Raw genomic sequence first — 20,839 nt, 5'->3', positions numbered from 1 at the left:
TGACATTTTAATCCAGATTTGCATTTTCTTCCTGCATACTCTGGCTTGTTATGGCTTGCACAAATTGCCCTTACAGTTTGGGGAAAGGCTGCATAAAAGTGGTTCTCATGGTGATGAGGAATCTGCACTGCTGCTGCGCTCACTACTTCTTGTTGATTTCTACTCGACTTATTGATCTCACACCTGCACCCTCCCTTTGTTTAATCTTCTGTACGTACTTGTGCCTCCCTGATCAGTGTGTTGCCAACAGCTGTTCCAGTAGTCAGAGTGGCTGCAAGATCCTGTTTGACTCCATGTGGACATTTTCCCAGCGGTTACTTGTGTGATTTAAATATAGCACAGCCAACATAAGTAACCTCTGACTGAAGGGACCATGCAGCGACAGCCTGAGGCAGTGCCAGTGGGAAGAAGGGATGTTTCTCTGGAAGTCTGCTGAAAGCCCACAAGCAGGATTTTTTCAAATATTTTGCAAATGCAGCACCAACACTGTGTTGTACATCTTTTAAGAAATCCTTCAAAGAGGAAAAATAAATAAATTAAACAAATGAAAATATCTTGAAGACACCAATAAGGTCTGATTTCTGAATCTGCTTGTTACATCACAGTCTTTCTGAAAAGGGGAACAAAGAAGTGAAATATGAACTTTTCTCTTTGCTGGGGAATTCACAGTCCGCCTAACTGAACATTGACCTCCTTCCTTCACATGACATGGTCAGGAATTCAGTTTAACATTAATTAAACCTGAACATTTTTATTATTTAATTTCCTTTTGCAAAGAAAATTATTCAATATTTTGCGACACGGTTTGCAATAACATTAGAAAGTTACTACCTCGGTGACTATTTCCTGGATTTTTTTTTAAATATAAAAATGAAAATATACATTTTACAAAAAATATGAAAATTTAATTCATAGAAAGATCACAAACTAAATTAACCGTTACAGCAGACAAGCAAGAGTTCTTTTTCTATATATATATATATATATATGTAAAAAAAATAAATAAATAAATAAAATAAAATAAAACAAGTTGTGTTTCTGCCATATGTGGTCACCTCACTTTAGCCATAAACATCACGCTGCAACGCGTCACATGTACCGGTACTGACTGGACATGTTTCAGTTTTGGTTTGGGAGTTGAAGAAGAAGAGAGAGGATAAGAAAAATCCGTGTGTGTTGAGACCTAAATTAGAGGTAAGGAAGGAACTCATTCGCCAGTTCGCGCGTCTGTCATGATAATATTTTTGCTGAAACAAAAAGAAAACATGTCTTGTACTTGCCCAGGACAAATTTCAACGCGGGGGGACAATAAAGTTGTTCTCATCTCATAGTAATTTCATCTCAGTGAGATGTAATGTTACTACACACCTTTATTTTATATCCACACACTAAAACGATCTCTGGTGCGGACGGTGCTCTAGTTTTTTTTTTCTTCTTCTTTTCTTGTTTTGACACTTTTGTTCAGGCTTCATTCCCCCTCCCAAGCTGTGATTACTCAGCGATGAGAAAAGCCACTATGCGTATTTATTTGCAGCCAAGTTCTGAAGAACGTAATTTGCATTTAAAATAAATAAATGAATAAATAAAACTCGTGCTAAAAATTGATTCTAACGTTGGTCATGCATAGGAGAAATGTTATGTCTACATACTTTATTCATAAATAAGTGCTAAAAACAACCTCACTACTTTTATAACCCTGGTTACAGCCCTGTTAACATACACAAGTGCAAAGGTCTGAGGAGCTCCTCTGTATTTTTTTTATTTTTATTTTTTATTTTTTAGCTTTTCTGATACTTGCATCAGCACCTGTAAAGTGTAACGTTGTTACACACGAAACATGCAATTTCCTGTATTTGATGTTGATGCGGTTATAGGATCTGTTTCCGTATCTTCTTCCTTATATCCGAAACTCTTGCAAAATGTGTGAACAAATGTTGCAAGACGAGCACTGGAGCACTTTGATAAGCACTCTGTCCTCTTTATTTGCTATTGCAGACCAGTAAAGCCGGTGTTAAACTAACAGAAGTAGGTGGCTGAATTCCATATTAGTGGTAAACAACTCCAAATACGATGGCTGGCATGGCAGAGATGGATGAGGTGCGTACTTGTTTTTCTTCTCCTTCAAAATAACACAAAAGACTGTGCAACAACTGAACACTTTTGGCACTTTACATGTTTTATTATTCGAAGTTCTCAATAAAGAATAGTAAATCTGCAAATATAAATAAGAATACCTTGACTGAAAAGTGCAGCTAAATGATTGAAAGTGTATCTAAGAAATCCAGCCACCGAGGAAACCGGAAGCAGTTTGGAGTGTGGTCACAGGACGTGTAGAAAGCTTGAAACCCAGACGAACGATTCTTTCTCGCCATTTACAATCCAGCCTCTCACAGTCATCGTTGCACAGCTGATCTACTTGATCCAGCCGTCCCTAAACCACTTAGCGGCTGAACTCTGTTGTGTTGTTGAGCTACTGCTGCTGCCTGCTTGCCCGTCTCTCCATATTGACACAGGATCTTCACAACGTTGCACCTCGAGCAAATACAGATGATTTGCTGTAACCGGGCGACCGCTCCGGGATCATTAGCTGCCTATTACCGTTGCCAAGCAAGGCTGGCGCTTAATGCGTTACTTAAATAATAAAATAAAAACACTCAAGGGGATGTGCTCTTTATGAAAAGAAAAGAAAAAGGTTTCCAGACTTCTTTTCAGCTTGCTGCATAACTGTGCCGCAGGGACCATTTTCACTCGTCCTCATGGGCGATGGCTGCCTGCAGATCGTTATTGCAGTGATAACGCACACCTGTCACATTCGAGCTTCTGCAGCTGCAGCAGCGGTGATGAGCGCTTGCGCACGCCGCAGGACTGACTCCGGTTATGTAAGAGGAGAAAAAAAACAAAACAAAATCCATCATAAATTTCGATATAACGCTTCAAGGAGCCGATACGCCATTTAGATGCCCGTTTAGAATTTCTGGTCAGTGGTTGTCGATTTTTTTTTTTTTTTTCTTTCTCAGAAAACAGACGCTCACATGTAAACACCGGTTCGCTTGACGGCGTGTGACGCTACAAGTAGGTTCTCCGCTTGAGGGAGGTGTCGAGGTGTAGACCCGCCTTCCCTGCTCAGTGGCAGTGCCCGTCCCGTGCACGCCGAGGAGCTCGAAGAAACCTGATGTGAACACGGACTCGCCCGCTTGTCTCCCCGCGGCACTTGAGACGATCCGATCCCGCGGTGCGCAGCGACAGTCAGCGGCTCATCCTCCATGGTTCCCCGGGCACCGATGCGGGGGGTCCTCGGTGGTGGCCGCCTCCTCTCTGTGCCGCAGTTCGAGAATCGGATGTCCGGATCGAGCCAGTGAACGAAGTCGAAGAACGAATTTAAGACCATCGCAATGCCGGCCGCCTTTGCGGAGCCGTCCCCGGGCCGAGGTGCGACGTTCATGGCTCCCGGGCCGCCGAGCCACCCGGCCGGGGAGCGCGCCATCAGCGTGCTGTGGTCCTTCTGCAAATGCCTGGGCGCCCTGCTGCCCGTATACCTGGCCGGCTACTACGGCTGCAGCGTCAGCGTGGTGCTCTTCGGCCTCATGCTCTACATGGGATGGAAACACGGTCGGCAGGGCAAAATGATAAGGCTCAAGTCGGCCATGTACCTCCTGGAGAACGAGAGGGAATTTACCACCGAGAGCGTCCTGAGAGCCAAGCGGGATCTTCCTCCCTGGGTAAGGAACCCCTGCACAGGACGGGGGTCCGCAGCTCTGCAGCCGGGTCGTCTGACTGACACATCTGTCAGACCCCAGCTCAGCATCACACCTGGAGGCTTTTCACACGCTTTTCACTTGATGTTGGGCAGGTGATTGTTTGCACTCCGCGCTAAGGGGGCATAATTATGCAGGGAAGCGCATGGAAAATCCTGTTTCTTGCACTGGAATGTGCACTCTTATTCCTATTCGTTCATGGTATTTTGATTGCAAGCACAGCTCCATATTTAGACCCTGCTAATGTTCAGTGTCAGGGGGAATTAGTCTGCACCACTTCCACTCTGAGGAATGTGATTCAGTGTGTCCATGTAGGTCTGTGTGGTGGGAAACAAGGGGTCGGTAAAGACCAGTATTTTAAAACAGAGACAACGACTTCTTTCTGTGTTTTTCCCTTCTTTTTTTTTCAAATACCGCTTTTTCGTATTTCAGAACTGTAGAACCTCTCTTGACCTTATCTGGATTCCAAAACTCGATGACTCATAAACATCAGTCAGATGAGTGCAGAGCAGAGCAGAGGCTGTAACCAAGACCACCATATGTGGACAGAGAATAGACCTCGAGTGTGCGTGTGTGCGTGTGTGTCATGGGGTAGCGGTTGCTTTTCGTTGTTGCTGATATGTTCCTGAGGTTTGGAGAACAGGCTTTGTGGTTGACCGTTTCCCATAGCTTAGTTGAGTTCAGTCGCAGCGGCTCCTCTTCTGCACAAGTCAGACTGCAAGGCCTCAGAATTGCCCAGCAACAGCAGCAATATAACAAATATTTCAAAATAATTCACCCACAGCTCAGCCGATGGTCAGCTGTGTTGCACTGTTTTGATTGTTTTGAGCTCCTGCATGACATGTTGTCACTCTGTCCACAGGTCAACTTCCCAGATGTGGAGAAGGTTGAATGGGTGAACAAGGTTTGTTGTCTTCTGTCACTTGAAGCGCACTGATGTATGTTTTATTTAACATGGTGTACCAGATAAACAGTGTACCAAAGCCTTTGGCTTTATTTCACAAATCCACTCGGTGCCGAGCCCACAGAAGTAAAAACAAAGTAAAGTTGCCTGCAAACTCAACTCTCAGAGACACCAGTCCGTCATATTGGATTTGGATCAATCATGTGTTGCTGCTTTGAATCGGCTCAACCCTTTCTGTTGGTGAAAGGGGCGGTGTGGTCTCAAAGGACTACCAGTGGCTTGGAGGAAAAGCCTCCAATAAGGCCCCTGTAATTTAAAAATGTCATCCAGTCACGATAAAACTGCCTGTACTGCAGCAGCCACGCTGCAGCCCTTTGTCTCGTAGTGGTTTCATCTCCCTCGCCTCTTGCTCTCCATTGTCACATGCATCCATTTTTTTAAATTTTTCTTTTTATCACCACTTCCCCTGCATTCAGGGTCACAGCAGTTGAATATCCCAGCTGTCAGGGAGCCAAGACCATATAGAAAAAGACAACCAGCCCATCAGCACCCACATTAACTCCCACCTCTTTATCTGAAAAGGCAGCCGATTGGTTCCTTTCGAATCCTGGGACATTTTAAGACTGGTTGGAAAAAGCTGTCTATTCAACTCTGAGAGATCTAGCTGCAGTGAGAGGCTCATTTCTCTCACGATTGCTTATTATATTTTAAAAATCATCAGTTTTCCTCCCCGGAGGCTGTTAACTGCCGGTGCACTGCCGGGATGCTGGACCTTCGAGACCAGTTTTTTCCAGTTCAGACGACAAACATTTATCGTAGTGGCGAAAGGCGGCGGGCCTGCACTCGCAGTGACCCGCCTCCTGCTGCAGCCTCTCCATCACGGCAGATTATCCACTAGTGTAATTACAGAGGAGGCGAGGACAGCTCGCACCCCATCACACAACTTTATGTCTCTGCCACTACAGTAACCTCGCATCAGCACGAGCCAAGTGCGTATATGAATACCAATAACGTGCCCCTTCTAAGAGAGAAAACCGTAATGGACTTGGCGACAAGAGCCGCCAGAGTTGGCGCTCTGCCAGCCTCTCGTCTCTCCTCTCCGCTCCGCACTTAATTACCAGGGATTTCTGCTCACGCTCGGCCTCCGTCAGCGTGTCGTCCATAAATAAACAGGCGCAGGAGCCGTCGATTATGTGTGTGAAAACTCCCTGAAATTAATGAGGAGAATGAGCTCGTTTGATTCGTCGAGCACAAAGGCCCAGAGCCACTTGTGACGGAGCGTCTCTGCGGCAAAAGCACAATTCTAGGTGAAGCATAAATAATGTATGATTAGCTGAAGGCTGGCGGCAGGCAACCCACTTCAGCGTTGGCAGGTCAGAAAATCAGCCCGCTGGGGTTGGACTTCACACTCAAATGCTGAAGTGACACCAGTTGTCAGTAAGGTGTTGCAAAGCAATGACACCAGCATTCTAATTTAGTTGGGTTTTTTTTTTCTTTTTTTTTTTTAGAATAGGTGCATGTTATTCGATAAGATATAGCAGCTTAAATCCACAAATTAAGGAGAATCAGTTCATGGTTAGTATTCTAAACAGCCAAGAACAATTAATTATCCACCAAAAAACCCCAAAATGTCTGACCAAGGAATGAAATCTAGAAAAAAAGAATGGCATAATGGCATATTTAGACCTCTGTTTACAACCTCCAACAAAACTGCTCAGTTTTACTTCTGGCTAAAGATGACGCATTTGGTGTCTGTTATGGGTGACAAGACCACCACAAGGCAAAGTGAGATAAGGGGTGCTTATTTGAGTGCAACTTGCAACTACATCTCTAGATCCAGTTTAATGCGGAAAATGGAACTCGTAACATTTATTACAGTGACTTTTTGTTCCTTCAGAAACGTCTGAAGCACTTCTCACAATTTCATGGAAATATTCCATGGGAATAAAATGATTAAACGAAATGATTTCCCAGTTTCCACAAAGAAATTTAATGACCAATATTATTACAATCAGATGGTTGTTTTGCATTTGTTTGCTTTTTCATTTTCAATTCGTTATGAGCTTTACCCACTGGAGGGCTTTTCATTTGTTTGTAATTCCATTTAGCTAAATTATCCGCAGGTCAGCCGCCGTCGCTGTTGATGGCTTGTGTGTACAAGACAATCTATGCGAAACCTTTCAGCCTCATGGAGATTAGTTTGTGGCTTCGGCTTAATGAAGCGTGTCTCTGTGTGTTAATGTAGTTTTGTTGCTTGCCGGCATGACTAAGGAGACACACAAGTGGCAAAACTTTTTTTTGCAGCAACGTAACTTTTATCACCATGAAACCACATTTAACTCATTAGACAATTTGGTTCATTCATTATGTATTTTTAATTAATTTATATTTTTCCGTTTGATGCGCATGTCTTGACTTAAGTGGTGGTAGATTGTTGGTGGATGCATCTGTTGTATGCGCGTTGTGTCGTGCAGATCATCCAGCAAGCTTGGCCCTTCATCGGCCAGTATCTGGAGAAGCTGCTGGTGGAGACCATCGCCCCTGCCATCCGGGCCTCCAGCATCCACCTGCAGACTCTCAGCTTCACCAAGGTCAACATTGGAGACAAGGTGCGTGTGTATGTGTACATGTGCGTGTAGGCTGTCCGGGAAAATGTTCCGTCAGCAACAAAATAGTGCGGAACCCACAGATTTGATGTGGGTAATGTCAACGGCAACATGCCACCCCGGCGCTGCAGGATGGTTATTGCAGGTATTAAATCAGATGATATTGTGTGTGTCGAGTGATTGTGACCGTTGCTGTCGTGTCGACAGGCTGCCAAGGTGATGGGTGTGAAGGCACACACAGAACAGGACTCCAAACAAGTCATGTTGGACCTGTACCTGAGGTAATGCATCTAGATGGAAAAGATCCCTAGGGCTAATTTAGCTAATTTCAGGGAAATTAACTATTATTATTATTATTATTATTATTATTATTATTATTATTATTATTATTATTATCATTATCATTGTTATTGGTAGATTGAAATGTGAACAATATTGGACCTTATAATGATCTCCATGTGCAGTGGTGCTAGGAAGGAACACAAAGCTCTAGCTGCAGTGAGTTGTGTTGCCTCGGTAAACATACCTTAAGATTATACACACGCCAAATTTTCACTGATGACTGATATATTTACATGCAAGTAGTCAGGCAGTGTGACACTGTCACAAGGTTCCTCATTGCAGGGTGGGGCATGGTGTTGACTGGAGCAGCACTTTGTTTATTTACCAGAGGAAGTAGATCTATCTGAAGTGCAATCCGTCCCTCTCTCACTGCTCCTCCCTGCTCTCGCAGCTACGCCGGCGATGTCGAGGTCAACGTGGAAATCAAAAAGTACTTTTGTAAAGCTGGAGTGAAAGGAGTCCAGGTATAAACATAAATGTCAATATGATTTATTTTTTGTCATTTAACATTTTTGTTGTAAAACAGCAACGTTAAAGCCTCCACCTTGCGTTACATTTCTTGTCTGTAGCTCTATGGGAAGCTGCGCGTCATCCTGGAGCCCCTGATTGGGGATTTACCTCTGGTTGGAGCCATCACTATGTTCTTCATTCGCAGGCCGGTGAGCGCCGTGGCACCGGTGGAAAGATGTCAGGAAACATTTTAGTTTTGCTTGATGTTGTCACACTTTAATGTGATTTTCTTCACCGTGTCGTAGAAACTGGACATCAACTGGACTGGACTGACTAATCTTCTGGATATCCCTGGGCTGAGGTGAGTTTATGTGCTAGAAGTCGGGCATTGATATCTTTTCGTTTGGCTGCGTATTTTTTTCATTTTTTTTTTTTTTTACAGTTTGTCATTCTGATAATTTTGTTCAGTTGAAAATGTCCTCCAGACTATTTTCTGTGAAGAAGCTCTTGTGTTGACTTATGGGGCTGTGCTTTTTCTGTCTCCTGGCGATATTTATTATTTGCGTCAACAAATCTCCTGAAAAGTTCTAACAGCAGTTATTGGATTGTGCCGACAAGCAACACAAAAGCATTTTGTGAGTCACACCGCCACGCAGGGTAGTTTTGACAAAGTGAGATTGTACGATTTAATCAACACAATTTACACAGCCAAGGAGTTATTTCCCTGTTGGCGTACAAAGTATGACAAAACAAAATCAATTATGTCAAAATGTCATTGATAGGCTATTATGGTCAGAGCTTTTAGCAATTATTTCGTTGTTTATTATATACAGTATGTCCATAAAACACATTCGGTTGCAGAGTTGTCTGGTCTGAGCCCAAAACACTCTGTCAAGTCCAAAGAATGTGAATATGAGGGTTTTTTTTTTCTTCTGATGAATGGGAGTGATGAAACATCTGCTGAGTCTTTCTTCAGTGTTCTCAGATTCTTGTGGCGTGGCTGGTTTCATGCTGCGTGTCCCAATCTTATCTCGTATAAGATTTACATCAGTAACGGTAACGGCCACTGCTGTTACACGCTTTGCTGCCAATCTGGCAACACTTTGGCTAAAATGTTGTATCACTCCTTTTCGAGAACATGATTTCACAGATGCCCTCATTGACAGCCAATGGGGGGGGGGGGGGGGGTGAATGATGCATGTTAGTTGAGCGCTACATGTCCTCTTGTGTGTTTGTCTCTGTCCTCCCCTCACTCTTTGTGTCCACAACATCACAACGGCATTCATTTGCAGTACCATGTCGGACACTATGATAATGGATGCCATAGCCTCCTACCTGGTGCTCCCCAACCGTCTCACTGTCCCCCTGGTGCCCGACCTGCAAATTGCGCAGCTACGCTCCCCCCTGCCAAGGGTAACTGTCTCACTTTTTGAATTGCTTTCAAAACAAAACAAAACAAAAAAGCAAAATGAAATGAAAAAACAAGGAGTCTGTGAAAATGCAATTTTTCTTAGCAATAGCTAGCCTCACAGGCACTTCCTGTATTTCCCTGTCATCTTCCTTTGGTGCTTTTAATGCTGTGTTCCATTATACCTGGGAACTTCTGGCCTTCTACGTCACCAGAAATTCCCTCTTAAGTCAGAATTACAATGTCAACGTTTGTCATAAATGGTGAACAATCCCTGTTTACCCACCAACTAGATTTTCTTTTTGTGTGTCATTTTAAAGTCACCCCGCTGTTTTGAGCAAGATTTACCTGTACATTTGTTATTTTTTTGTTTATGTTCAATGAACTTCATTGCTGCAAGTACAGGCTAGCAATGCTAATGGCGACCAGCAGGCACAGCCATCTTGCTTTGCTCACTTGCTAAAGGAACATTGTCAACCCCTGTATGTTCCTAGCTCCGTGGTTTATGGAACACACGATAAAGGCAGCTGACTCCCTTTGCTTCCTGGTTGTCTCACAACTAAAAGGAAGCTGATTGGTCACTGAAACCAATGTCTGTTTAAAGACCAATCAATCGTATGAGTCAGATTATGAATCCAGTCTGAAAGCATCAATTGAAATCAAATCCATTTGTTTTGTGGAAAAAAATGAAAATGTTTTGTTTTATTGACTCCCCTTGGGCTTTTGATGCATTCCTCTCTGTTTTGTCGCCGCCGCCAGGGAGTCGTGCGCATCCACCTGCTGGAGGCCGAGGACCTGACCGCCAAGGACACCATCATCAAGGGCCTAATTGACGGGAAGTCGGACCCGTACGCCGTGCTGCGCGTGGGCACGCAGATGTTCACCTCGCACCACGTGGACAACAACCTGAACCCTCAGTGGCGGGAGATGTTCGAGGTGTGGCTCGAGTGAAATAGAGCTCAGCTTGAGATGAATGCGCTTGAAGCCGCTTTGTGCATCTGGAAGTTATAACCCGGCCGCCGTCTGTGGTTGTGAACAAATGAGCGGTGCTGTGGTGTGAAGCAACGCAATGAGATTTTTTTTCGGCTCGGAAGCTGCAGTTTCAGAGATAAGCGGAGCCTGCAGAAAGTCCTCGCTAAGAAACATATTTGTCGTTTCCCTTTTTTCCCTCGTTTCCCTTTTTTTTTTCTTTTTTGTTTATATTTACGATATCAAAACCCCACTGCTGAGTAGCTATGAAACGATAAAGATCTGCCTCGCCCATCAGTGAAATATGTTCTTGCTGTTGTGATCCCGTGTGCATGTCCTTGTGTTTTCATGTTGTGTGTGTGTGTGTGATGTCTTTTTGGTGCTTTCTTGTGTGTGTGTGTGTGTGTGTGTGTGTGTGTGTGTGTGTGTGTGTGTGTGTGTGTGTGTGTGTGTGTGTGTGTGTGTGTGTGTGTGTGTGTGTGTGTGTGTGTGTGTGTGTGTGTGTGTGTCAGGTGATTGTCCATGAAGTGCCTGGTCAGGAGTTGGAAGTGGAAGTGTTTGACAAAGACCCAGACCAGGATGACTTCCTGGGGAGGTAGCTTACTCATTACCGTCACTGGCCACTTCTGTGTTTTCTGTCACGCCATTAACACCTCTGCTGTTTCCATGTTGGGCAAAATCTTTTTAATTTATTTATTTTTTGTTTGTTAATTCTGTCAAAATCTAACTCACTTCCCATTTGTTTCTCGACCGAACTGATTTGACCTGCGTCTTTTTCTTTACAGGGTCAAGGTGGATCTGGATATTGTGAAGAAGGCCAGAGTTGTGGATGACGTAAGCAGCACTTGTTTTTTATTTAATTTTTTTTTTATTTATGTAAATGAAATCTAAAATTCGGTCTTGTGTCACAGCAAGCACAGGATTTTTCTTTTTAAGGCTTATTGTCTCAGACTCCGGCAAATATCTGTGTGAGGCAGCTGTAATCCTGTTAGCATGTGACACCACATGACTCTGACCGGTGACCGATCTGGCCCGGTCTGTCTTCCTGTTATTATGCCCAAGCTCAAAGAAATGATCTAGATCAAGAAAAACGTGTGTTTAAAGGGAAGTCTGTTTTTGTAAACAGTGGTTCAATCTGAGGGACGTCCCATCCGGCAGTGTGCACCTCCGGCTGGAGTGGCTCTCCCTGCTGTCCTCTGCTGAAAGACTGAGCGAGGTGGGTTGGAGCTGCTTTGTGTACAGCTTGTCTTCAAGTCTCGAAGAAGAAACCATTTCATAGCTATATGTGATATTTAGCTTTTTACAATTTAATAATTATTGTAACATGAAATTCCAGGTAATTCAAAGCATTTTTCGTCAAAAAAAATATTTTGTAACTACTTTATGGTAACAGGATTGATCCCTCAGGCTTTCCTTTACTATGGCCTGTGAATAAGTATTAGCCTAATATTTCAGCTTAATCCTTGAATTGAATTGACGTGAACTGCATGAAAGAGACCCTTGGGGTCATTTAGCTAATGATGTGTGTCAGCTGGAGGATCAAGCTGACACACTTGGTTAAAAAGGTCCTATTTCATGAACAATTCACTGTTCCATTGCCCTGTGTGATGTTGCATTTGGTGTGATGACTATATCATAAGTGAGGCATCTCCAGCCTGGTGTTCATTCCATCCTTTGACTTATAGAGTTTTGTGTAAAAAAAAAAACTAAATGAGTTTTAATAACCCCTCTTGGCTCCCCAGGTGATCCAGAAGAACCAGAACCTCACCAGTAAGACAGCCGAGCCTCCCTCCGCTGCCATCCTGGCCGTCTATCTGGACCAAGCCCACGATCTGCCTGTAAGTTTCACATCCCAAAAGTTGTTGTGTGGGACATTTGCTTCATGACCTGACTGTGACCCTTGTGACTGTGTTTGCAGCTGAGAAAGGGCAACAAGGACCCGAGTCCAATGGTGCAAATATCTGCGCAAGATGCCACCAAAGAGAGCAAAGTAAGAATTAAAAATAAAAAAACATCCGCACAAGTCTGTTGTCGGGGTAAGCGTTTCTTCAGTCTGAGCCTCTGCTCTGCAGACCTGCTACGGAACCAACAGCCCTGTGTGGGGAGACGCCTTCACTTTCTTCATTCAGGATCCCAGCAAGCAGGACATCGACATTCAAGTGAGTCACCATCCGAAGTTAATAAACAGACCAAAAGAGGCAGCTGTGGGAGCTCTCACACACACACACACACACACACACACACACACACACACACACACACACAGACAGACGTGATGACTGACTATAGACCTGGATAATCTGGGCCTTAAAGATTTTGTTGGCTATTTACGCCACTTTTTTTTAATTTTATGAAATTTTCCCTATTTTTCCTCTTTCGTCCTAAATTTTTACAATTTGCGGTCTTGTGCTTTTCTGTCAGGTTAAAGACGACGACCGCGCTCTGTCCCTGGGCAGCCTGACCGTCCCTCTCATGCGTCTCCTGGCGTCCCCTGAACTCACCATGGACCAGTGGTTCCAGCTGGAGAACTCCGGCCCCGCCAGCAGAATCTACATCAAGACTGTGCTTCGGGTGTGTATCCCTCACACACTGCAGACTGTCACCCCTCAGTGCTCACAAGAGACTCGGGTGTGCCAACTGAAGTGAAGTGAAGTGAGGCGAAGTGAAGTGGGGTGCGTCCATGTTGATGGACGGCCTTCAGTTTTACACTCACAGTTTCTGCTTTCAACACCAATTTCTTAGACTCAGTCTGACTCCGTGAGCCATGAAATCAGATACTTTCCAACATGAATCCTGGAAAGGAGAGCTGAAATATAAAAATAACAAAGTGTGAGACTGTGAAACAGCAAAAACAGAATCGCTGCCAGTGCACCAATGGATTTCCATCCCCAGATTCACTTCTTCTTAATCATACCGCGACTCACCATTTATACTAAAGTCAACTTTAGTGGAACCATCTGTGATCTCTTTCTGAGGGGCTGCACAATCCTCCAGCTTAAAAGTTCTAACACGAAAATTTAGTCTACATAATATTTGGAATCAGTGGATTCCTCAGGAAAAATCCATCTTTCACTTTTTTGGCTCTGTGTATTTTTTAAAAGGACGTGCAAAATCGGCCCGATGTCACAAAGAATTCCAAAACCTCTCCCAGGTTTCTCTTCCAGAAATTGTCTCCTTAAATACACTAAAATTACACATTTTTGTTTCTTCTTTCTATTGTTACCGCTTTTAAAAAAAAAAAATTATATATATAGATCTTGTGGCTCAGTGATGATGCCACTCCCACAACACCGTCTCCTCGGCCCTCTGGCCCAGGAACCCAGGTGGGCCCAGGTGGACTGGCACCAGATCTGAGCTTGGGACCCGGCGGCTCGGCTAAACCAGGACCAACTCGACCACAGCAGACCTCGCCCGACCCAGAGTTTGCAACTGAGGTTGAACAACACAAAATATAAATCTGCCGCTCTGCTCAGTTCGTTACGCAGACTTTCAAAAGACTCACACCGTCCTTCTCTCACCAACAGGGGGTGCTGCGCATCCACCTGGTGGAAGCCCAGAACCTGATAGCAAAGGACAACTTCATGGGGGGCATGGTGAAGGGGAAGAGCGACCCCTATGTCAAGATCCGGGTGGCTGGCATCACCTACCGCAGCCACACCATCAAAGAAAACCTCAACCCAGTCTGGAACGAGCTCTATGAGGTTTGTTTGAGGCTCTAAAAGTTTGCTTTGGTCCCGTCTGAAATGGTCAGCTGACACATTTTTTTTTATACTTGACGCTGTGGTTCAGGTCATTTTGACGCAGCTCCCCGGGCAGGAGATCCAGTTTGAGTTGTTCGACAAGGACATCGATCAAGACGACTTCCTCGGCAGGTTCGTCCAGCACACTGGTTCCCAGTTTTGCCTTTTGGAAAACCTGGCAGTGACTTTTTATGACAAACAGTTCACTACTTGCTTTTTTTGTGACGACACCAAGTTGTGCTGACAGGTACAGGATCGACCTGACTGTGAATCCTAAAACTCTCTGTCTCCTCTTCTTGTAGGTTCAAACTAAACCTGCGAGACATCATCAGCGCGCAGTTCACCGACACAGTGAGTGACATTTAGCTCAGTCGAGAAGAAAATCAACTTGCGTGTTGTTGCTGATGTTTGAACCCTCTGCACCCCTGTCGCTGCAGTGGTACACGCTGAACGATGTGAAGTCGGGCCGGGTTCACCTGGTGCTGGAGTGGCTGTCCAGAGTCTCTGACCTATCCAGACTGGAGCAGGTAGCACACCGTCGCCCCTCCCTTCTGTTCCCACCTCGAGTGGCTGAAGTGATGTCAGATCGGACCCGTGAGAAGAGACTCATGGAGAGTTTGAGGGCCTTGAAGTCCCTTGTGGTTTGACAAAGTCCATTTTAAGTTTGGCAAGTTGGAGTTAATGTCAGGTTTCAAGAGCCAGGCCGAATGAAGAAAAAAAAAAAAGCTTTGAGGAACCATCTTGCACAAGCGTTAAGTGAAGTTGCAGCTTTCTGTACTGATGCTCGTGAAGATATTGTTTCTATTTCCTGTAATTTCCTGTAACGGCTTCCTTAAGATGGTGTTGATAGCCAAGCCACAGCTTTTTTGTAATGTCACAATTCTGTGTGTGTGTGTGTGTGTGTGTGTGTGTGTGTGTGTGTGTGTGTGTGTGTGTGTGTGTGTGTGTGTGTGTGTGTGTGTGTGTGTGTGTGTGTGTGTGTGTACTACTTGACATACTTCCCTTCTTCCTGTAGATTCTGCTGTACCAGGAGCAGCAGTCGTACCAGAACAAGGTTGTGCCATCGGCGGCGGCGCTGTTTGTATACGTGGAGCGAGCCCACGGCCTGCCGGTCAGAACCTCGGCAAAGATTTCTGCCGTTTGCGTTTTCTTGTTGCTGCTTGCCCTGTTTGCGTACAAGTGATTAAATAGAGAGAATTGTAATATATTTTTTCTCCTGACTGTGATTAAAGTTAAAGAAAAGCGGAAAGGAACCAAAAGTCGGAGCGGACGTCCTCCTCAAGAACGTATCGCAGAGGACCAAGGTGGGTTGTCGGCTTCCGGAGTGGGATTGCAGCCAGAAATGCTGCTATCAGGTGGTTACTCTGCCTCTTTCCAAATAAAAAATAATATATATATGTATTTTTTTTTCACACAAGGTTTGTGAGCGCTCCACATCCCCTCGCTGGGAAGAAGCCTTTCACTACCTGGTTCGTGACCCTACAGATGAATCCCTTATAGTGAAGGTCAGTGCCGCAGTTTAAACCCTTGGTGTGTTTCCACCTCAAAGCCACCAAATCTTAGTCACTGGAATATATACCTAAAAATCGGAACTACCTATCAGTCTTCAGGGTGTGTGTGTGTGTGTGTGCAGCTGTCCCACAGCTGGGGCCAGGCCCTCGGGTCCTTGACTCTTCCCCTCAGAGAGGTGCTGATGGAGCCCGGCCTGGTGCTGGACCGCTGGTTCAGCCTGGAGGGGGCGCTGCCCGAGAGTCAGATCCTAATGAGAGTCACGCTGAGGGTACGACTAATAAACAGCCACCCCTGTTTATATTCTCTACACTATTCGGTCTGCACTGGTACCTGCGAGATGACAGATTTGTCTCTCTGCATGTCGGCTGGGACTCTCGCTGCGACGTCTCTCTCTCTGCTGCAGGTCTTGGACACTCAGCTGGCTGTGTGCCGCAGGGCTCCCGGAGATGCCGACGGTGATGTTGGCGGAGATGGTGTCATCCCCAGATGGGTTCCCTCTCACCTCGACATCAGACAGAGAAGTGGATTCTCCATGTGAGTCACAACCCTCACTGTCCACTGCGTGGCTCCTCCGTTTATTTCTTTTCTTGGTTCCCTTTGTTTAGTTTCCTGTATTTTAATGTCACCTGTCAGACTCATTTTCTAATGTTTGTTCTTTTTGTCATGTGCTCCGTCAGAGCAGTACCACATAATTGATTAAATTAGAAACCACAAACCTCCAGGGCTAATATCCAGATCTTTCTGAATATTATGAATATTAGCCCTCTCTTTACAGCCTTCGGTGGAAACACTACCTGCCAACTCTGGTGCAGGTAGGGGGAAAATAGGCTCAGCGAATAGAAACATTATCTAGCTGGCAGGGTGGGGCTTGAGGTCAACAACATCGTGGAGGTGTTGGTGGTTTCCACCTCGGGGAGGTGTTAGTAGTGTTAGTGAGTTCCACAACGGCAGCTCTAAACAAGTTAGTGGAGCAATCACACTAAGTAATGAATGGACTCTTCTCATTTCTCTGGAGTTCACTAGCAGGCACGAGAAAAGAAAACATTGGTGAAATGAATTTTATACAATCCAGGACCTTTTAAATAACGCCATACTTTCCACTCTGCATCCAGGGCTTATGATAATGTGAGCACAGCCGGCCAGGTGAAGCTGACCATCGGCTACTCCACAGAGGAAAACAGGCTTTTCATCGTGGTTCACTCCTGCAGGTTGTCTCTCAGTTTAAATTCCTGTTCTTTCAGTAGAATTTCCTGCCTTGAGCCCACGGTGCCAATGCATCCTCTTGTCCCTGGTCTCAACTTCACACCCTCAGAACCCTGGCGGCCTGCTCCAAGGATGGCGCCGACCCTTACGTGTCCTTTGTCCTCCTGCCGGACAAGAAGGCCACCACCAAGAGGAGGACCGCCACCAAGAAGAGGGACCTCAACCCAGAGTTCAACGAGAGGTGAGCGAAAGCGGGAGAGCGAAGCTGACAGAGGGGGAGAGTCCATTTTTTTTTTTCAATAACACAGCCGCATCTTCCTCCGTAGGTTTGACTTTGACTTCACCCTGGAGGAGTCCATCCAGAGGAGGCTGGACCTGTCGGTGAAGAACAGCGTGTCCTTCATGAGCAGAGAGAGGGAGCTCATCGGAAAGGTAGATGCCCACAGCGCCACGGCTTCTCCCAATGGTTATGCAGTGATACAAAATGCTAAATGTTAATTTTTATGTTGTTTTTTTTTTTCAGTTGCAGCTAGACCTGGACCAAATTGACCTGAAGGCCAGTGTCGCACAATGGTAATGTTACAGTGTAGTTTTATCAAAATAAAACGTTGCTTTAATCTAAATGAATTTTATTTAAATTATTAAATGTGCACATTTTACAGTTTTGTCTTCTGTTTCTGCAGGTATGACTTGATTGCAGAGCCCAACTAGAGGAGCCCGCGCCCGTTTTATTCAACGTTCATATCCGCTTTAGTGACTAGTGATTGTCGTGTTTGTATATTTGGCTTCAACGGAAATTTTTGACCAGCACAACACCATAAAAAAAGATAATATTAATAATAATGAAAATAATAATAATGAAAATAATAATAATGACATGACACATTTGCTTCATGAACGCGCATGGCGCCGATCTTTGATCGAAGAAAAACGCCGCATGCAGCTTATCATGCGTAAAGTGTTGAATCCCTGCTTTGCTGTAACTTCATCATTCAGGAGAACGTTTATAGAATAATTGTTTGATAATTATGCAACGACGTTGCACCACTTGCCAAACATGAAGAATGTAAACGCCCTCCCAGAGAGGGGCTGATGCTGTGATTAATATTCCAAGGTGTGACAATGTTTTAAGACTTTATAGCATCTACAACAAAGAGATTACTTTAAATTACATTTTTTACCGTCTTAAAAATATTTCCAAAAATGAATTTGTTTATATACAGTATATGTTTAAATTATTGCCTTAAGTATTACTGTGCACACTTTGTCAGTGTCTGTGAATTATCTTCCAAATGAGGTTTTATATGTTTTGATCATTGATCTCTTAATGGTTCCTTAACAAAAAGACAAAAAAATATATATATTACAAACGCAGATCCTCATATTTACCACTGAAACCAGAGGAATGACACTGTGCGTCTGAATCACTGTGCTTTTATGAACTTTGTATATAGTGAATACCAAACATTGCTGGTGTTTTCACACCCATGCGTTCTTGTGTTGTACCGTACGCTTAATGCAACAGGCTGAATGTGACAGTTATATTGATATAGTTAATTCTTTTTTTTTTTTTTTTTAAAGCAAAACGCTTTGAGAGGGGAATAGAATGTACTCTGGAAGGAGCTTGTGGCTTCTGTGTGCTGCTGCTCTCACCTCACCTCAAAGGGTTGGATGCTCTTTTGTGGTGATGTAAAAAAAAATAGATATATGTTTTTAAATCAAGTTTAAAAAGAGAAATAAAGAAAAGAGACCTGCTGACCTTTAGCAATATTTAACATAATTCATGCATCTGCTGAAGTCATTAATTAAAATTTGCACTCTCATTAAGCAAGTCAGCTTCGTGTTTTTATTTGCTTCTGCTCTCTTCTTAAAGGCCCAGTGTGTCTGATTGACTCGCTTTTCCAAGTAAGAAAGTATAATGCATTCAGTATGTGGCTGGTGATGTCCTTTATTTCTGATGTTGTGCTTGATCTCACATCTTTCTTATACAAACTCAAACTTCAGATTCAGAAAACTATGCGATTTCCTGGGCTGCTCTACGTGGCCCCCTTACACTGGCTCCTACCTTTCCCACTGTTTGAGCTTTACAAATGTTAGAATTGATTTATCTCTTTAATTACTTTGTTCTGGCTTCTTACTTGGTGTCACATCTTTCTTATACCTGCCAGGATGTCTGAAATAAATGTAGAAATTACAAAACCTTGAGCACTCACAGGGTCTCAGCTACTGGGGTGATGGTGCATCGTCAACTCCTCCTTTAATAGTGGTTACTGATGTAGCTGTGAATGCTTATTATCAAGAGCTAACAGACTAGAAAATAGCCTTTATGCTGAAGCTGTATTAACATAAACGCTGGTAATGCTTGAATTCTACAATAATTTCATGTTGTGATGGTTTCGCGGACTTAATTAGGGTATTTATTCCATTGTCCAATGTTGTTTGCGGAATATGTTTTTTTTTTTAATAAGCAAATGACGACTCAACTGATACGTTATTTAAAATAACTTTATTTGACTTAAACGATGCACATTTTCTATTCTATTTTGTTTGTGCAGACCAGGCGTGGGCAAACTACAGCCTGGGGCTTCAAAGACACTGATTTTGTTGGAACTTTACATTAAAGCACAGGTTTTCTACACATCCAATGATAGTACCAGTCAAAACGTTTGCACAAACCCTGGCGTGGACGTTACGAAAACGTTACATCTACGTCCTTTCATCACCTTCCGGGGAGCGATACAACTTGTCATACTTGCATTTGACTTCTGGGTGGCGGTAAAACACCGAAAAACGCCTCACTCTGCTGTGTGCCGCCAGATGTGAGGGGGCGTAGCTGAGTAGACGCCGTGATTGGCAGGCGCGAGCGCCAAACGGCCGCGCCGGTTGCCAGGCGTTGGGGGCGGGCTCGGCTTTGGAAACCCTGCCCTGCTCGGAGCTCAAATCGGGATCACACACAACAATAATGAATGGAAACGAGTCACGGCCAAGAAAGTTTAGCTGCAACCAAAAGTAAGACATCGGCGTTGGGACGCTCTCACTGACCGGGCGGAAGTGAGCTTGTTTTGGGGATGGACCGTCGGGTTGAGCAGCAACGTCTTTCCTGGAACAGACAGCCACTTTTGTTTCATTGTTGTTTTTGAGGATTTTTTCTTCTTTTTGTATTTTTTGTTTGTTTGTTTGTTTGTTTTGACTCGTGTGTTTGTGTAAATGGCATTTTGGGTGAGAATTTGGAGCCGTTCACCGCACTGTCAGCTCTTTCCCCGGCTGTGGAGGAGTGGACCTTCTAGATTGAACTGTTAACGGAGGAGTTTTAGGGGGAGTTTTTTCGGTTTCTGTCTCCCTCTCTTTTGGAAACGTCCATGTATCATCGCTGAAGTTTGAGGGAGCGTTGTGGGGTTTTTTTTTTTTTTTCCCTGAAAGAAAAGACAAGAAAAAAACAGTTGACTGAAGCTGAAGAGGATTTAACAAAAAACAATGGGTAACATCGAGAGTGTGGACGGCCAGTCGGAGATGATGAAGCATCACATCATGCCTCTGAAGGTGCCCATGCCGGACCCCAACGAACTGGAGGAGAAATTTGCCATTGTTTTGGTGAGTTTTGCATCAACTTTCTTTCCCCCCCATCCCATTTCATTCTTTATCATCTCACCGCCCATCAGAAAAAAAAGTGCAACATTGTGCTTTTATCTGAACTTCCGCTGCGTTATGCTCCACGGTGACAACAAAAAACAAATAAACCAAAAAAAAAAAGTTACGACTGCGCTTTGTTTTGATGGCTTTTCACGACCACTGGATGTTATGCCCGTCCATTACTCCCCCTCTCAAAGGATCGGACCTGTGCCGCTGTCCCGCCCCCCTCATTCTCTGGCTGCTGCCCCCCTCCAGGCCCTCTCCTGCGGTTCTTTTGTCTGTCATAAAGTCAGACAGCTCAGCGTTTGGCCGCGGCAGCG

General features: G+C 44.4%; 2 protein-coding genes across 8 annotated transcripts in view; both read left to right on the top strand.

Moving 5' to 3' along the window:
• Positions 1–1,095: 1,095 nt before the first annotated feature.
• On the top strand, positions 1,096–18,716 carry esyt1a (extended synaptotagmin-like protein 1a). Of its 3 annotated transcripts, XM_076026250.1 has the most exons (32): positions 1,096–1,194; positions 1,996–2,097; positions 4,618–4,659; positions 7,134–7,268; positions 7,473–7,546; positions 7,999–8,071; positions 8,177–8,266; positions 8,363–8,418; positions 9,350–9,470; positions 10,225–10,401; positions 10,947–11,029; positions 11,220–11,268; positions 11,561–11,650; positions 12,177–12,272; positions 12,353–12,424; positions 12,507–12,593; positions 12,856–13,005; positions 13,689–13,868; positions 13,959–14,135; positions 14,224–14,306; positions 14,477–14,525; positions 14,612–14,701; positions 15,190–15,285; positions 15,407–15,478; positions 15,593–15,679; positions 15,808–15,954; positions 16,090–16,220; positions 16,799–16,894; positions 16,999–17,130; positions 17,216–17,321; positions 17,413–17,462; positions 17,573–18,716. In XM_076026250.1, the coding sequence occupies exons 2-32, from the start codon at positions 2,071–2,073 to the stop codon at positions 17,598–17,600; spliced, it is 2,946 nt and encodes a 981-aa protein (XP_075882365.1). In that variant the 5' UTR covers positions 1,096–1,194; positions 1,996–2,070; the 3' UTR covers positions 17,601–18,716. The 3 variants fall into 3 exon arrangements, with proteins under 3 accessions (XP_075882365.1, XP_075882366.1, XP_075882364.1); XM_076026251.1 differs by lacking the exon at positions 1,096–1,194 and having other exon boundaries at positions 1,963–2,097; XM_076026249.1 differs by lacking the exons at positions 1,096–1,194; positions 1,996–2,097 and adding an exon at positions 2,982–3,719.
• Positions 18,717–19,545: 829 nt separating this feature from the next.
• Positions 19,546–20,839, top strand: part of fmnl3 (formin-like 3) — a 34,514-nt gene continuing 33,220 nt past the window's right edge. For all 5 annotated transcript variants that reach the window (XM_076026247.1, XM_076026245.1, XM_076026246.1 and 2 more), the window contains exon 1: positions 19,546–20,480. In XM_076026247.1, coding sequence (XP_075882362.1) covers positions 20,364–20,480 — 117 coding nt within the window. In that variant the 5' untranslated portion in view covers positions 19,546–20,363. The remainder of the gene's footprint in view (positions 20,481–20,839) is intronic.

The sequence above is a fragment of the Nelusetta ayraudi genome, unplaced genomic scaffold, assembly GCF_046127955.1.
Source record: "Nelusetta ayraudi isolate G7.1 ecotype Tasmania unplaced genomic scaffold, CSIRO-AGI_Nayr_v1 ptg000019l, whole genome shotgun sequence".
NCBI lineage: Eukaryota > Metazoa > Chordata > Actinopteri > Tetraodontiformes > Monacanthidae > Nelusetta > Nelusetta ayraudi.
This window is presented reverse-complemented; position numbering and strand designations above follow the sequence as displayed.

Bases quoted from the DNA above. Each gene is read 5' to 3' on its own strand.
- esyt1a (XM_076026249.1), top strand. From the start codon at position 3,393: ATGCCGGCCGCCTTTGCGGAGCCGTCCCCGGGCCGAGGTGCGACGTTC. The intron at 4,660-7,133 runs GTTTGTTGTCTT...TGTGTCGTGCAG, and splicing joins AGGTTGAATGGGTGAACAAG to ATCATCCAGCAAGCTTGGCC. The intron at 15,955-16,089 runs GTACGACTAATA...TCTCTGCTGCAG, and splicing joins TAATGAGAGTCACGCTGAGG to GTCTTGGACACTCAGCTGGC.